The sequence below is a fragment of the Oenanthe melanoleuca genome, chromosome 6, assembly GCF_029582105.1.
Source record: "Oenanthe melanoleuca isolate GR-GAL-2019-014 chromosome 6, OMel1.0, whole genome shotgun sequence".
Classification (NCBI taxonomy): Eukaryota; Metazoa; Chordata; class Aves; order Passeriformes; family Muscicapidae; genus Oenanthe; species Oenanthe melanoleuca.
This window is the reverse complement of record NC_079340.1, coordinates 32,462,410-32,480,546: the sequence shown is the minus strand read 5'-3', so window position 1 is coordinate 32,480,546 and position 18,137 is coordinate 32,462,410. Positions and strand designations below refer to the sequence as shown.

The following is an 18,137-nucleotide window of genomic DNA, read 5'->3' as shown; positions in this document are numbered from 1 at the left end:
GCAGTTCTTAAGGAATTAAATACAAATAGCTGAAATAGGATATATTTGCATCACAAGGCATTTAAACACTGGGTTGATGCAAACTTTCACTCCCCAGGTGTGCAGGACAACCATCCCACATAATGGGTAGGACTGAAGGGAGCACAACATTGTCTCTCTGTATTCAAAACCACTTCAAATGATGAGGAGCAAGATTTGATTTCTCATTTTTGATCAAAATGCAAAAGCAGAATTTTATAGACAAGTTATCATCTCAAACTTGTATTTACAAAAATTGTCTTTAAACCTAGCCAACCATCTGGGGAGAGATTACATCTGAATCACTAAAATATCCAACACATGCAACCTGCACTGCTTTTTGGGTCAATATTTCCTTCCCAACTTCCACTCTCCTGTGCTAAATAGCTCCTTTCTTTTATGAAATCTCCCTGTTCATCTTGTGCTACCAGCTGGATGCTGTGGAAGGAGAGGAACCATGAGCTAAATGGTGCTTCTGAGCCAAATCCTTCAACATCACATTACAGCTGAGTGACTCGAGGGCACAGGCAGCTGGTGGTGCTCAGAGGGTGACAACTGTTTGTGCTGCAGAAACAAGTGGAGTTTAAAATTCTATTTTCAAGGCAGGCAACACTTGCACTTTTGAATTGGCCTTAAAAAAATTACAGCTTCATACCATCATCAAATTGATGATACCATCAAGAGAGAGAGAGATGGATTCCACTTGACATATTATACTCTAAAGATGCTGCCTCAACCTCAATCTTTATCTTGCTGTAACAGAAGTGTGAATACACAAACATTTCATCTACAACTGCAGGGAAAGAAAGAAAGAAAGAACCCTCCAAGAACTCACTGACAGCTGATGTGCCTTACACAGGCTGATCTGTTCACAAACCTGTTGCCATAGTCAATTTTGGCAGTCACTTTCTTTTTCAGCTCCTTGAGCTCATCCTGGGGCAGGGTCCCAGAGAGGATTTGGGATCTCCACTCGATCAGGTCGTAGATCATGTGCCGGACGCTGCGGAACATTTCCCTGTTGTCCTGCTGTTGTGGGGGGAAAATGGGGGAGAAATCAGGTTTGGGAACACACAAGATAAACTGCAATTATAAACAGAACTCAAAGGGGAAGCCCACAGCAGATCTGAAACAGGAGCCTAACTTGCTACAGCACGGAACACTGGATATTCTCAGTGCTGCACTCAGCCTTAAGGAGCTAAATGAGTGTAAATGCTTGGGTTTGTTATCTCCAAACCTGGGTCATGCTGTTTTCAGGCATCCAAGGGGAAATATCCTTCTATTGATTCCCAGGGTAGCTTTGTTCAGTGACCCTCTGCACTGAGCAGAGCAGGACTGAAAATAGAGAGTTTAACAGCAAGAGACTCAAGTTCTGCAACTTGGCAGAACGCTTTCTCTCCCTGGTTAAACCTCCACAATAACACTTGAAAATCCCACATTGTGCACATGAGTGCCATACAAGTCCACAGGTAACTTCTGAAGGACAGTGAAACACCAGGAAAGACCTAAACTTGACAGGAAGTTAAATACCTCAACTGTTTATAAAGCCCAGAACTGTGCATATTAAATACTGCCTGCAGCATATACAAACTTTCCTTGGCAACACTCAGCTAAGCTAGGAATGATTATTTAATTACAATAAAATTCTCCACTTTAGAAAAAACCAAGGAAAAACTGCAGAAGATGCAGGAAAAGAACATAATGACTCCAAGACTCTGGAAAAAGGATATCTAACTGTGAAACTTAAAGACTTCAGTCTGTTCAGATTATCCAAAATCTGGCTTGATTATAGTGGGAGAACCTTCACAGAGAGAAAATACCCGTTATTAAAAGCTCTTTAATGTAGCAGAGAAAGACACAACAGGCACATATGGCTGGGAGCTAAATACAGACAAATCCAAATGGGGAAGAGGTTCCTGATTTTCAAGGCTGCAGGCAATCACAAACCTGAGAGATGGGAAACATTCCACATCCCCTGCTCTCTGCAAACAAAACTGAACATCCATTCAAGATTCAAACATAAACTACAAACTGAATCAAGGCATAAATGTAGCAGCTCAATAGGTTTTGACATGCAGGACAGGGACAGCATGGAATATCCCCCAAGTCTGCAGATTGCCCAGTCTGAACCAGCTCCCTCCAGTAAACCAAGCCTCTCTTGATTGCCTGCTCTTGGATTCAAAATTATTAGCAAATAGTTTAACACAGAATCACAGAATGGAGTGGTTTGGGAGGGACCTCAAAGCCAACCCAGCCCATGGGCAGGACACTGTCCCAGGCTCCAAGCTCCAGCCCCATTTCCCACCCTGGCAGTGCCCAAGGCCAGGCTGGACAAGGAGCAGCCTGGGACAGTGGAAGTGTCCCTGCCCATGGCAGGGGTGGCACTAAATGGGACTTAAGGTCCCTCCCAACCCAAACCATTCTGAAATTCCATAGCAGGGAAATCAAGGGCAAAGCTGTTCCCAGTGCCCTCCTAAGATTCTGTTCTCCCTCTTTTTTTCTGCCTGTCTGCTCCTCACCACACAAACTCCCTGCTATTCCAACTCCTTCCAGCTCTCTCTTTAACACAATCTGTTTCTTTTCATAGAAGATATTATCCTTCATCTTCTATATTGCCACACTACATCATTTCCATTACACTCTTACTCCTAATCTTTATTTTCATGGGTGTGATTAAAAGCCACATTAGTCAGCACAAACGTCTTCATTACCACTCGCTGTCTTCATTACACAGCTTGCACTTTCATGATACAAGATTTCAAACATATTTATGGGAAACAGAGACTGCATTCAACCCTGCTTTAAATAAAGGAATTTCATGTTCCCATTATCTTGTAACAGTGACCTTGCACAATGAGAGCATCACAAGTGTGGGCCAGGTACCTTAAATCCCACAGCAGGCTTTGCTTTACATGTCAGCTGCACTTTTAAACACATGTTTGAACTCTGCCTCTTATTTATGTGCACTTTCACCTCTGTTTTTGTATCTTCCCATCTGAGACTACCAATAATTATCACTACAAATTTTTAATACATTCTTATGTAGTTGAAAGCTTAGCATATCAAAATAAAGGAGCATGGAAGTTGAGGTGTTAAAATCTGGGAATAATCAACTTTATGTAAAGGAATACTGAGAGGTTAAAGACATACACTGATAATTTTATAAAGCTTTCCATTTACACCCACAAATTCAACATTAAATACTCTTTTTCACTACAGAGACTAGAAGCCTTAAGAAACAGCCTGAAAACCATTTCATTTCTTTAATAAAATTGCATATTAAATTACTCCAAATCTGTATACACCTTAAAAATCAAACATTTTCTATAATAGAGCCTACATAAAAAAGGGATTGTAACTGCTCAACAACTTATTGCTTGATCAAGGTAACACTCAAAAAAACCCTGATTTTCCACAAGACAAGAAAAATTTGATACAACAGGCAAGAGATTTGTGCTTTAACAGAGATGATGCTACATGGATTTTCAGCACTGAGAGCAGCCTTCAGAAACACCAGAAGGGGAAATTCATTAAGAGTTCCTCCATAAACAGCAGTTCCTTCCTATTTCTCACTGTTCCTTTCCCAGCACCACTTTTGCCATAAAACTCTCAGTGTGAAGGTTTTTCTGAGCTGAGCTGTCCTTACCACATAGAGCTGTCTCCAGATGATGGACCATTCCCTCAGGGTGGTGGTGACCTCCTGGATCAGGGGCAGCTCGTTGGGGATCACTGTCTCGTGCTGCCTGAACAGGAAGGGTTAAAAAAAGAGCTGAATTCACCAGTGAGAATGGAGAACCACAGAATTGTTACAGGTTGAAAGGAGCTTTAAGGTCATTGAGTGCTGTCAGCACCACCTAGGTCACCACTAAGCCATGACCCCAAGTGCCACATCCACACAATTTCTGAGCAATTCCAGGAATGGTGACACCACCACTGCACAGAGCAGCCTCTCCTGGGGAAATCTCTACGCTGATATTGAATCTAAATCACCTGATCCAGAATAATTCCTCAGGAAGAGCTGTACATTTCCAAAGGGAACTGAATAGAACTGGGCTGGAATTAGCATCACTTGTTATAAATTTATTAGTGAAAGTAAGACAGTATCAGCTATTGAAGCAATGGGCTCCAGCAAAGCCACAGCACATGAAAGGTATTCTGATGTGCTCAGATTATGGAATTATGGAATCATGGAATGGTTCAGGCTGGAAGGGATCAAAGATCTTGTTCAATCCCCTGCCATGGCAGGGACACCTTCACTGTCCCAGGTGCTCCAGTCCCAATGTCCAGCCTGGCCTTGGGCACTGCCAGGGATCAGGGGCAGCCACAGCAAATCTGGGAATTCCATCCCAGCTCCTCCCCACCCTCCCAGGGAACAATTCCTCCCCAAAATCCCACCCATCCCTCCCCTCCTTCAGTTCAAGGCCATCCCCTCTCATCCTATCCTTCCCTCCCACACTCCCAATGATATTAGTGCACACCTCACTACAACATCCATTACTGACTTATTTATTCCACAAGAAACAACCCAGATAAAAACCAGATGTGCCCAACCTACAGCACCACCATATTCCTCTTTAATTGTTCTTTTTTTTTTCAAAATTAAGATTCAGTTCATTACCAGGAAGTTTCTGTATGATTTGTTTTAAAACGAGGTGCCACAAAGGTAAGAAACACCAGCCAGATCTTTGAATATTGCAGCAGTAGATACTTAAAGGCAGTTTTGCAATCAGCAAGGAAAATGTCATTATGCAGCAATCTCATGATTAGTACTTTGATCATTTACATATTTAACAGAGTATAAAAATAAATCAGGCACAAAGGAATAAAACATTTTAATCCTGTTTCACTCCATTTCATACCTGGGTAATGATTTATTAATTTCACTCCACCTCCCTTTACCTCTGGGATTAGGTTGGGATTTTTTCCCTGGTTTTTAACTCAACTTTTATACTCAGATTAGAGACTTTTACCTGCATGTCCAGCAAAACTGATTTGATACATAAGGATCTGAAGAGCTGCTGAACAACAAATACAGCCCAAACTATTGCACACACCAGGGAAAGAACAGGAAAAATCACAACATAACTTCTGAGTAAGGCAGAATAGTACCTGGAAACAAGTGTAAGTTCCCTGTAAATGCACTGAAATGTAAATAAAATGGCCAAAAGGAGTTTTGTTCTTTTCAAATCCAACTCACCCTTTGCCTTCAACGATTGCTTCCTTAAGATGGATATAGGAGGCAGGAAATATGCCCTTGGGGAGGGAGGGAGAAGAAAAAAAGTGTTATTTAACCAGTTGCACACTATATATTGTGTTTATTCCTAAAATATGCCAAAACACTGCTGGGTGTGCAGAGCCTTTCACATCCTCAAGCATCACAAGAGTTGTGTTTGGGACTTTTTTCACATATATTGAATTTTGCATTGCCTGTCCTTTCCAGATGTTATTGCAACCTCACAGCTTCTCTGAAAAAATATTCTAAATTAATCAAGATGCCAGAAATAAAACAAGATTTTTAAAGAATTCAAGTCAAGCTGATAAAGCAAATTCCACCATCTCACCCTTCAAGGCAGGAGTTCAGTTTTCTGATCATCTGGGAATGCAATAACTGAAATTCTTGGGAAGCCACTGGGAGAAATAGTGAATGGGCATGTGACTTTTTACGCCAGTTTAAAAAATATTCAAAAATCACTAAATTTAGTGGCAGTCAGACAAATGCAGCAACACATGGAAATAATTTAAGGCAAGAAAAATGTCTAATTGCTTCTCAGACTGTAAAAAGCACGTTCATGAAACATGGTTTGTAAGAAATACAATGTGTTCACACACAAAAAAAAAAGGAAAGTACAAAAATAGAATAAAAACTCAGGCCTGGTAAGGAAATGGGTGGGATGAACCATCCAACTCTGTACTTTTAGACATGGAAACAACTAAACACACACCTCTGGAGGCAAACATAGAATTTGCAGTGCTTCAGTGAAAAAATAAGCAAACCCTGAAGTTTAATTTTGTTTAATTACTACCATGAAGTAAAAAGCTCAAAAAATAAAACCTGATGCTACAACCAGTGTTTGTGTGGTTTCCTCTCTCCTCATTTCAGAGAAGCTGCAGTAAATGCAGCCTTGGTGCACACTGCAATTCCACTGCAGGAGCAGCTCCTCCCCTCCCCAAAGGGAACAAATGAGAATTCCCAAGGCTGGGCTCCACATCCCTCTCCAAGCTGCAGCTGCATTTCACCAGGAACCCAGAACTGAGCAGCAGCAGTGGCAGCCCCTCAACAGAGCAAGGAGAGCACCAAGGTCTGAACTGTTACTGAGGAAAGGTTTGGTGCAGCAGTTACTGCACAAAAACAGATGATGCATGTCAGGATTTAATGACTGATTTACCTTTAAACTGCAAAAACTGGGATCACAGAAAAGCAAAATGGCCTGGCTTGGAAGGGACCTTAGAGCTCATCCAGTTCCACTCCTGCCATGGGACACCTCCCACTGTCCCAGGTGCTCTACCCTGGCCTTGGACACTTCAGGGATCCAGGGGCAGCCACAGAAAATCTGGGAATTCCATCCCAGCCCCTCCTCACCCTCACAGGGAAGAATTTCTGCCCAACATCCCATCTAATTCTCCCTCCTTCAGATTAAAGCCACTCAGTGTCCTGTCCCTCCACCCCTTGTCCCATCTCTCTCCATTGTCCTGCAGCTCCTTCAGGCACTGGGAGGCCACAATGAGGTCACCCAAAGTTTCCCTTCTCCAGGCTGAGCAATCCCAGCTTGTTGGGATTTTTCTCCCAGCAGAGCTGCTCCATCCCTCTGCTCATCCTGGTGCCTGCTCTGGACTCTCTGCAGCAGCTCCAGGTCCTTCCCTTGGACCCCAGAGCTGGATGGGCGACTCATCTTTTAGACTTTCCTAAAATAAGTTTTTATTCACTTGAAAAATCCCCACTAACCAGTGGCTGAAGAGACAGAGCAGCAGGGATCAGTGTACAGCTGGGACCCAGCTCCATCAAACCCACACATCCAGTGCCAAAACCCAACTTATTCCAAAAGAAAAACGAGGATATCACATTCTGGCAACACTCACCTTCTTGGATTTCTTCCGTAGTGTGTAACCCCTGTACCAACCTAGGAGAGAAAAGAGCATTAAAAAGTTCATTTATGGCACCTCCCAGCTGCTCCTTCCCAGCTCTACAGCATCCTAAGGTGGTTTCTGATCATGTTTCAGCCCTGCACGTCCCACCTGAATTTCAATTTTCCATAGGCTTAATATCCTGGATTAAACAAGTCATGGAAGGTATAAAATCAGAGTGATAATGGAGAGAAGAATTTCCACATCTTGTTGATTATCAAACTCAGCACTGAGATTCCCTTGCACAAGGATCAGAGAGGAAAGATTTTGGTACAGGTGATGTTTGTAGAGTTTCATATCAAAGGAGGTGTCTGGAAAAGGCTGAAATCAGTGCACAGCACTAACATAGGCACCCAACTCAGAGGAGACACATAAATAATTTAGGACCCAGGTGACTTTCAAATTCAGATTAAACTTCTTCTAGCAGCAGTTCTTTTGCATTACCCAAGGGCACCCAAAAAGCATCTCTCATTTCTCTAATGTGGGGGAGATTCTACAACTGTAGCAGTTGTGTGAAAATTCTTCCTCCCCAGAAAATCCAGTGCTTGTTCACCAGCTCATCAACCAGTGTCTCCATTTTCTTCAACCTCCAATTCATCACTTGATAGCATGCCAAACAGAAAAGGAATTCCTCCAAAAAATTCTCTTTTCCAATCTGATTTTTGCCATCTTACCCTCATAAGTTTCCAGTATGTGCACGGTGTCACCAATCTGTAAGGAAAGCTCATCTGGTCCCCTGGCATCGTAGTTGTAGAGAGCTGGAGAGAGGGAACACAGATGTCAGTGCAGGCAGGACAACAATTCCAGCTGTTTCTCCACATCAATGCTTTTATTACTCATTATTGCCATTCTGAATCTTTTTGTAAAAAAAAAAAAGATTTTTTAAAATTTTTGGCTGAAAAAGATTCAGCCAAGTTCTCAAATCCATTAATATTTCCCTTTGTAACAAAATTTAAAAACCCACAAGTTCACTTTCTAAAGCTGTCCCTCACTCTGTTTATAATGCTTTGCTTCTTCATGGCAATACTCTCAATTTCTGTTGTATTTGCCAGCTTTCCACAGCACTTTGTGTCAATTTTAGGCAGTTCTACAAAGAACTGCTCTGTCCTCCCCCGTCAGCTCAACACACAGAAAACTTCAAGTGTCTTTAGAAAACTCAAATTGCCACACTAACATTAAAGGATGATTTCTCAGTTATTTACTGCATGCATAGGATATTGAAAAATATGATTTTAGAACTTCTGAGTGCCAGAGGCAACTGCACCAACCCACTTTACAATAAACTCCAACAAATCTAACAGGAACTCCAGTTTCCCAAAAGAAAATCTGGACACTCTTGAGCACTGAAATTGGCAAATCCATCTGACAAAGAACTCTAAAAACCAGGTCTGCTTGGGAAAAAAATACTCATGATCTGAAAAACAAAATAGTTACTACTACTAAAACCAAATTTTTAAGTTTTATATGGAGTAAACTCTCTGTAAGAGAAAAATCTTCCAATATCAATAAGGGTCCTCATGACTGAAGACAGACTGAAATATTTTGCAAAACTGAAATTAAAAACTTCAGTCAAGGTGGACCCACAGAAGTTTCTTCCCCAAATTACAACTGCAGCTACCCCCCTCCAATGAGGATCAATAATACCTAAAAATCAGAATTTCTCACTGTTGTAACTCTTCAGGAAAGAAAAGCATTTTTAGAATATAATAATTACCTCCCAAATTCCTACCACCCCTCAGGTTACCACTGCTTTTCTTCCTGCCTGTTTCCAGGGCAGGACTCAGATGTTTTATTGGCACAGAATGACCTGGATAAATGACACGTGGCTCTCACAGGGAATTTTCAGACTACAGAGGATCCACACACTCCACACTCATTACAGGTAACAAAGCACTTCCAAAAAAACCCTCAAACTCAAAACCTATGGAAGAGTTATACATTTAAATATAAAATTCTATTATAATAAATATAGTATAATTATAATAAATATAAAACTATAAAATTTAAGTATAAAATTCTAACTAGAAGCAATGAGAGGTGGGACCCAGGAAACACCTTACCTGGCCAGCAGATCTCCTGTGTTACACAGGAGACCAACACCAAAACTCCATCTGCAAGAGCTGGGAACTGGACAGACAATGCTCTGAGCCCAAATCTGATAATCAGTTTATCCCAGAGTTCTCCCACTGGGAACATCCCAGAGCTCTAATTCCAGCACAAGGATGGGACACAGAGGCTGCTGCTGCCTGCAGGAATTGCTGCTTGTTCCCCTCTGAACTCCTGCTCACCAATAAATAAATAATCCACTGGATCACCAATAAATAATCCACCCAGGCTGGCTGGGTCCTTTCCTGTGCAGAACTCCTCTGGATTGACAGACTTTAGAGTTAAGAGGTAAATAAATCTGAGTGTACAAGCAGAAAAAAATAAGTGGAAAAGCAGTTTGGAAAACACTGTATAAAATGGAAGATTATTCAGGGAATAAAAACACACTAGAGGGTAAAAAGAATAAAGGTCAGGTGCACTGCAGAGACCAGTATCACCAGGATTTAAATGAAGGTTTTAGAAAGCACCACTTTTTATTGACATCAGAACAAGCCAAGCAATTTGTGTTTTAATGCTTTCCTTAATTTTGTAATTATTAGAGACAGATAAGCCCTCCCTCCCTCCCAGGTATCTGGCACAGGACATCTGAAAGCCATAAATGCTGCCCTGCAGGAGAAGGGGGTTCTGAGAAACACAGCAACAAAAATGAGCATTTTCAACTGCTCTGAGCAGGGGATGATCACAGTGGTGAACACAGAGCACGTGGGACAGTCTGCTTGGAAACACCCCCAGAAATATTCTAATTTCAGCTTTTGTGCACAGCTAAAGTTACACAGCCCTAACTCCTCCAAACTTGCTGCACTGGCTGCAGTGCAACACAAAATCCATCCTTGGGGTGTTTACTCAGATCCCTCAATGCTCACAGCTCAGCCAAGGCACCCCTGGGATGCTCACACATCCAAAAATGGATCCAAGGACAGTCTCCCACCTCCAGGACCCTGACAGGCAACTTCAGTGACTCACACCACACATCCCAGCCAGGAAAAATCTGCATTTTAACAGATTAAAAACCAGTCCTGTACTCAATTCACACTTCAGCTGAGCATTTCTCCAACATTTAAGAGGAATAACACTCAGGATCAAAGGCAGCTATGAATAAAAGGCACTAAAATTTATGCCCAAGAGTGCTAAAACTGGTGTCTGTCACAGCAAGGCAGGTCAGGCACCAGGAGCTGCAGTAATGACCAATTCTTCTGACAGAAGATGACAAACAGCCATCAAATGGTAATTACTGCCCACGACAGCTCCCACTGACCTCAACTGACTGAGGAGCCAGGGAGGGGTGATTTATCTTTAAAAACATATAGATATGTGTGAAAAATATGTCTGCAAGAGAAAAATAAATCACATTTCTGGCTTCCAACAGCACTGACAGATCGTGAAGCAAACAACCAGAATCACTATGAAGTGCATTCCACCCCTGTGATTACAAAGCCAGGCTTGAACTGCACCACAAACTCCCCTGCAAGGTGGCAGGTAACTCCTCCTCACAGCCATTTTTCTGATGTACAGAGACATCAAAAGATGTTGTGACAGAAAATGTTTGATTGGAGCAAACAACAAGGTTTTAATTAAAGGAAAAGCCAAAGTTTGGAGGAGTAAAGCATGAAACTGGTGTGTTTGCATTTTGTCTTATCAACTGTGTCCTGAGCCGTCATTTAAAATACTTAAAAACCTGAGGTATAACTTTGGATTTTTTGGGTTTTGTTTGAACTGAAGTATGTTTTGCTTAATTTAAAAAATCCAACATCCACATGAGAGTCCCAAAAGCAAAGGATTAAGTGTGGGCACAGAAAGAGGAATTTTTTCAACTCTAAGAGTCAATAAAGGAAGGAATGCTGAACAGGATATTATAGTAATTGCACCAGACCCTCCTTCACCATGCAAGAACACAAAACAAACACCTCTGTGAGCTGCACTCATTAATCTGCACACATCAGAAAAATGAGGAGGTCAACACTAGAAGAATTAGAGGTGGAAAAAAAGAAAAAAATCAAACAAAGGTAACATCAGTTTCTACTTAAAAAGCTTTTTTCTGACTCTAGAAAAAGTGAGATACCTTATCATACCATAAAGATGTTACACAGTAATGTCCCTGGTATTACTTTGCTTTACAGGCTGTATTAATCATTCTAAACTCCTGAAAGAAACCAAACTACATTTAACACATTACCAGCCTTCTTTCATACTGGCTTTAAGGAAAAAAAAAAACCCCTAAACCATAACTGTGCTTTTTCAATAAAAAGCAGACAAATTGCAGAGGTGAAAGTAAAAGCTTTTGTAAATTCTCTGGTATTAAAAGACACCTGAAGGTTCTCCTATTTTCCCTAAAATGAAAGTGGTTGATTTGAGTATTCAGGCAGATTCCTTAGTACTCTGCTACTCACCCAGAGGAGTCTCTAACTTCTACACCTGAGGCTAATGGAGAAGCAAAATGAAAAAAGCAGTGATTGAGTCAGGAGTTACACTGAGAACTGTTAAATAAAGACAATTATTTCATGTGTGCATTAACCAAGGGTAGACTCTCTTGCCCTCACCTTGGGTTTTGTCATTCCTGCTCTCACCAAACTTGATTCAGAGTGCTTTCTCAATATTTTAATTATCCAAACATTCCCAAAAAAAAACATTTCCTGAAGAGAGGAGAAGCCTGGAGAAATTCTTTGATCTGAACAGTTACCACCAAGCTAAAGGAGAAAATCCAGCTGGAGGTTCCTCCTGCCCAGTGATGCTCTAATCTTACTGATTCAATCCACAAATGTGACTTTCATCTCAGGATTAGCCTAAATCCCACAAGTTCAAGTAGATAGTAAGGATTTATCCCCACTTTCCCTTACAAAGGTGAGACAGCTCCTTTCACTCCTCCTCTCTGTGAGCAGCAAATTCCTGAAATGGTTCAGCTGCAAACTCCTCCATGACTACACAGGGCATCTGCTGAGGGTGAGAGAATCCTAAAGCAGACTCTGGGAGATCTCAGACTGCAATCCCTGCAATCCCTCTTCCAAAGTGAGGACACCAAGAGTGAAGGGTCACCAAGCTTTTCTAAGCACAAGCAGACACCTCAGGATTCCCAGCAGATGGCAAGGGCAGCAACACGTTCTGCATCACATCTGGTGTCTCACCACTCACTACCCAATGAGAATTAATTAACAAACTGAGGGAACTTCAGAAATCCAGAACAATCCCCAACTTGAGGCTTTGTGCCTTCCCCAAAGTGCAACCACCCTGCTGAGAACTGCTGGCAGAACAAAAGATGCTCACTTGTCCTTTCTGCACTAATCAAAATACAGAAAGAAATCAAACCTGGAGAAAAGGAGGCTCAGGGGACCTTGTGGCTGTGAGGAGGGGACAGCCAGGCTGGGGTCAGGCTCTGCTCCCAGGGGAAGGGACAGGAGGAGAGGAAATGCTGGACACCAGGAAGAATTTCTCCATGGAAAAGGTGCTCAGGGATTGGAACTGCCCCGGGAGGTTTGGAGTCCCCATCCCTGCAGGTGCCCAAGGAATTCCTGGAGATGGCTGGGACAAGGTGGGGATCAGACAACTGGACTCCAAGATCTTGGTGCTCTTTTCCAACCTGAGTAAATCTGGGATTCTGTGACTTGAAGAGTCCTGGATAAAGCCAAGATTTCCAAGAAACAAGTTCAGTTTCTTGCTTTCCTTCCTCCCCACCTTTGAAGCCAGACACTTTATTTTTAGGGAGTAAATGAAGTGAGCTGCTCAGCCACCATTTCAACAGCTCTCCCCCCTCCTTTGGCTAATCTGTATTCAGAATACTTCACCAAGTACTAAGGGTATAAAGCTGAAACTAGTGCTAAAATATATATATACACACATCATTATTGACTCTAAGAGGATTATTAATGTGCCATAATACACAGCTAACAAGAAGCACAATCAAGAACATCCAAATTGATTTTTAATATTAAGAAGTCCATTAAGTGAAACACCCTGGATGCAAAGAGCAATCACATCACCCCAAGCTCTCAACACTGGCTCCTGCAGAAAAAGCAAGATGCTGATTTAGACTAACACAAAACATTATCCAGAGGCAGATGTTTTGGCATCTGTCTTGTGGTAACTCAGAATCACAAAGTGAGTGAGTTTTGATATTCCCTGGGACCTCCTACATTTCACTGGGGGCCACTGAGGAGCTGGAACTTGGCTCTTGCTCTGGCACCATCCTCCAGGAAAGCAAGGACAGCATTTGAGCAGGAGCTCCAGTGCTTGGAATTAAACAAGATTCAAAAGCACCTCTACACGTGGTTATTAGAAAATTTGCAAAAGCTTCAACATTGCTATGTAGAAAAATGTACAAAATGCCCCCAGGAAAAGGGCAAGAGTTAAAGACTGGATGGGAGGAGGAACTCATCCAGTTTATGGTCAGTGCTGGCAGAGCTCCAGATGTGCCTGGGCTGGGGGTGAGTCAGGCCAGATCCTCCAGCCCAGGCTCCCAGGGCATGAGAAGTGACCAGAACTGGCAGAGCTGAGTCCACACCCACCCCTGCCAGGAGAAGTCCAAAACTCCACTAATAGCAAGGACAGCCTTAGAAAAAGTCCCAAAACCAGCCACACAATCTCAAAACTCAATCAACAGCAAAGACAGTCCCAGAAGTCCCAAATCCCACCACAGAATCCCAAAAACTCCACTAACAGCAAGGACAGCTCCAGGAGATGCCACTGGGCAGCCTCTTCCAATCTTTATGACAACAGGGAAAATGCTTTCCCAAAATCCAACCTAAATGGCTGATTGAAGGGATTATTTTTATCTCCCATTAAACCTCACTGTGCTGCAATGCCAGAAATTAAAGAAGGAGAAAAACAGGAAGCAATTACCCTGGATGTAAGAGCCAGGCAACCTGTGGCTGGGGAAGGGGAAAAATACACACAAAAATATTCTGTACCTTCAAATGGAGGGACAACAGTGCAAAGGGGAAAATATTAATACCTGCAACAAAATGAATCCCAAAAACTTTATCAACAGCAAGGACAGCCTCAGGAGAAGTCCCAAATCCAACTACAGAATCCCAAAACAGCTGGGGTTGGAAAAGACCTCTGGAGATCATCCTGTGCATCCCCTGCCAGGGCAGGGCACCCAGGGCAGGGGACACAGGAACAATCCAGGTGGGTTTGGAATGTGTCCCTCAGAGAAGGAGACCCCACATCCCCCCCAGCAGCTGTCCCAGAGCTCTGGCACCCTCGTGGAAAGGAGTTCCTCATGCTGAGGTGGTTTTAGTTTATGTCCAGCCAGCACACACAGGTGCAACATCCCAAATGTCACAAGCTCTCTCTCAAATCCAGCCTGTGAAAGGGATTTAGGAACCCTGAAGTCCTTCCCAGTGCTCCAGGCTAAACCCACACAAATGATGCCAAAGCTCCCCCAAACCCCATTTGGGGCTCTGAGCTCCCTGAGAACATCCCTGAAGCATCAGCCCCCAAACTCTTCAAGCCTCTCCCTTGCCACAGCAGGAAATTCCTATTGCACTGAGCAGAACTGTGCCAAGAGGGTCTTTTCCTAAGCATTACTACAGCAGTGAGCTTAATGGCACAGCTACATTCTAACAGGCATTTCAATGACTATACAAATCAAGTTCAACACACTGAAACTCCTCTTGCACTGCTGTGAAACAGGAAAAAAATGATAATTCACTGCAACACTGAGCTGGTGATGCAGAGCACAGAGCCTAAAGCAAGGAGGAAATGAGGTGATGGGAAGATGCTTTCATTTCCTACTGTTCTTCCTCCTCAGTGTTTCTACAACGGAAAACAAAATCAAAATTCCTCTCTTCTCAAGAAAGCCTCTAGATTGGAAGAAAAAAGATGAAGGGGTTTGAGGCTTTTTACACATCAAACCTTACTCAATTTGTTTTTCTTTGCCATCACTTTACCAGGCTGTCTCCAACAGCAAGAGCACAGACCCCAAATAAACCCTGAGGAACTCATTCTGCTTTGCCCAAAAGAACACCCAGAGAGAGGAATGACCTGCTGAGAGCCCCAGGTTCACCCACCAACACTTTCCCCCTCTCTCCCAGAACATCCAGGCTACACTGAAAATGGGAAATCAGGAAATTTTGAAATGGGAAATCAGCAACACTTTTCCTGAATTTACACTTCACACCGGAATTGGGGGGAAAACATCACCATGGGAGCGAGTCAAACAGCACTGAATGCACCAAAAGATAAGAGCAGCATTTTGCAAAAACAGGGAAAAATTGTTTTTCTCCAAAGCAGGGGCAATCACATGCTCCAGACAGCTTCCAGAGGACTTGGCTCGGCCCCTGGCCCTAACAAAGGGTCACTGTCCAGCTCCCTCCAGCACTGGGGCAGCTCTCCCAGAGCTCAGAGCCCTGCAAATCCAATTTTCCCACCTCAGGGCAATCCTGTGAACCCATGCCAATTTCTGTGTTCATTCTGGAAAAAATAAGGAAAAGTAACTGATATGATCCATGTTCATTAAAGACCTAACATCACATTTTGCTCTATAAATTTACAGATGTCTGGGAAAGGAAGAAAAATCAGAGTAGAGGAACACCCTAAATCTCTGCTGCCAGACACTGAGCTCCACAGTTTTGGAGCAATTTTGGCACGATAAGAACCCACCTGTATACTCACAACCATTCACGTTATATGAGTTAAATTAATAATTTTAAAGCCTTTTCTAGCTTAATCACAGGATATTCTAAGTTGGAAAGGAAGGATCATCAAGTCAAACATTTTTTAATATTATTATTTACATTTATCAATGTTTTTTTAAAATATGCATATAATGTAATAAATTAATATTTTAAAGTTGGTGTAGCCAGTAATCAATCCCAGTTGTACACAGGATTCCCAGGTGAGAACTTGGTTCCCCACTGCTAAGGCACCCCTCAATCTACTGAAATACATATTAAAAAAAAAAACCACAAAAAAACTTATACCTACTTCTCTCACTGCCCTGAGCCTCAGAATTGCCCTTGTTAATTCAGAATAGTTCAAAGCTGTAACTCCTTCCTTCCCAAGCACAATCACCCAAAGAAAATGTATTTTAAAAACCTCCTGATGGTGACATATTAATGCCAGGAGGGTGATTAGAGTGTCATTAACCCAGCAGTAACTTGCTAACCTCTGTTATAAGAAAGGGAGTATTTTGATTATTCTTTCCCCTTTTCTGGCAGGTTATTTTCCCAGCACCACTCCAAGAATTCCCTGAAAAGGGGTGAGGCATTAGCACCCAGCACATGCCCGGGGCAGAGCAGGGGCCAGAGCAGCTCCTGGCCAAGGAGCAGCTTAAGGGGACTGATTTCCCTGCCACAATCCCCAAAATCTGCTTCCATTTCTGCCTGGAAAGCTCCAACAGGCAGCAGAAGTTTGTGCTAGACTGGGCAGTGCAGCTTTCACCTTAAAGAATTTGCCTCCCTAGCTGAAAAAATGCTGCATTCACCTAAAATCAGTGTTTATTTCTCAACTATTTAACTCAGCTCCACTTGCAGCACCTCTACCTCAGAACTATACATCCATCACACACTTGCCCTGGCTGAGTTTGGTGAAAGCATCCTCTGAGCCAGCAGCAGGACTCAGCAGCAGGACCTGTGCTGGAACAGGTGGGGAGATTATTTGTGCCATTTTCCTGGAGGAATCTAACTCAGTCCTCTTGCTAAGCAGCCTTCAGTGTTCTGGAGAAATTTTACAATTTCCATTTTAAAAACGTTTCTTGCTCCATGAATGGCCCAAGAGGAAGCAGCTCCATGCAAAGGTAACAACACAAACTCTGCCATGTGCAGATAAAGCAAGAAGGGAAACAGCTGTAGAACTCAAGATTTTAATAATGATCACCAATATTTTACTTTTCACTAAGTTTACCCAGGCATTTCTCAAAGCTGTCACTATCCATCTCCTGAAAGCCTAAGCTGGCACACAATTATTCTAGCTCCCCTCCACAAAATTATTTTATATTTTCCACACTTTTTATGTAAATTATATGGCAGCATCCAGACAGCACTTTACAAATATAATACATGAACTCCTGGTCTTAAAAGTTTTTATCTTGATTTAAGACCAGCACACTGTGTCATAGATGGTATCACACCCAGACTGTAAAAGCTTGCAATTATGCCAATATTTCGAATATTCAAGCCCTAAAAGTATTAAAACTCCTGGTTTTCAGCCAGGAATATGTTCACCTTTGTGTGCTCTTAACTGTGCAAACTGCAGCTGCTGCAGGAAGCCCAAACTCTACTCTGTGTTTAAGGCAAAAATCTGAACCAGTTCCATCACTCATCACAGCCCAGTAAATAAACAGAGGCTCCTCTGCAGCACAAGTGATTGTTAAAAACCTGTTAATAAATCACTTCAAGAATACATTCAACTAGAAAATCAAACCAGAGCTGAGCCCACACAAAACTTCCAACAATGTCAGCAGCACCAGAGCTGAGTCATTCTCTCAAGTTTTTACTAAAATGTGCTTATCTGGCTATATCCAGTCTTTATTTTTTGGGAATATGAATTCCCACCCCACAGAGCTCAAAGCAAGATACTTTAGTCACTTCTTGAAGACTCAGCTGAATCTTAAAGAAGCTTTGGGATATTTTTCCCAAGAATGTTTTGCTAATCTTTCCAACCCTCATGATTCCAATATCATCCAGTTCAACAGTGAACCCAGCACCATGGTCACACCAAACCATGTCCCAGGTGCCACATCCACACATTTGGGACACTTCCAGGGATGGGAACTGCACCACCTGATGGGAGCCCATTCCCAGTCTGTGGCTGCAGCCCTGGTTTAACCAAGCCTTGGCCCTAATCTTGCATCTCCACCAACATCCCAAAGGTGGGATTCAGCAGGAGAGGAACCAGACAGAATCCAAAGTCCAATTCCCATCATCAGCACCTTAGGGGCAGATCAACACCTTATAAAAATC

At 42.5% G+C, this 18,137-nt stretch overlaps 1 protein-coding gene across 2 annotated transcripts in view; it reads right to left on the bottom strand.

Annotated features, from left to right (window-relative positions):
- Positions 1-18,137, bottom strand: part of DOCK1 (dedicator of cytokinesis 1) — a 242,045-nt gene that overhangs the window by 214,443 nt on the left and 9,465 nt on the right. For both annotated transcript variants that reach the window (XM_056494592.1, XM_056494590.1), the window contains exons 2-6: positions 7,812-7,895; positions 7,093-7,133; positions 5,213-5,268; positions 3,662-3,758; positions 896-1,044 (exon numbers count right to left, since the gene is read on the bottom strand). In XM_056494592.1, coding sequence (XP_056350567.1) covers positions 896-1,044; positions 3,662-3,758; positions 5,213-5,268; positions 7,093-7,133; positions 7,812-7,895 — 427 coding nt within the window. The remainder of the gene's footprint in view (positions 1-895; positions 1,045-3,661; positions 3,759-5,212; positions 5,269-7,092; positions 7,134-7,811; positions 7,896-18,137) is intronic.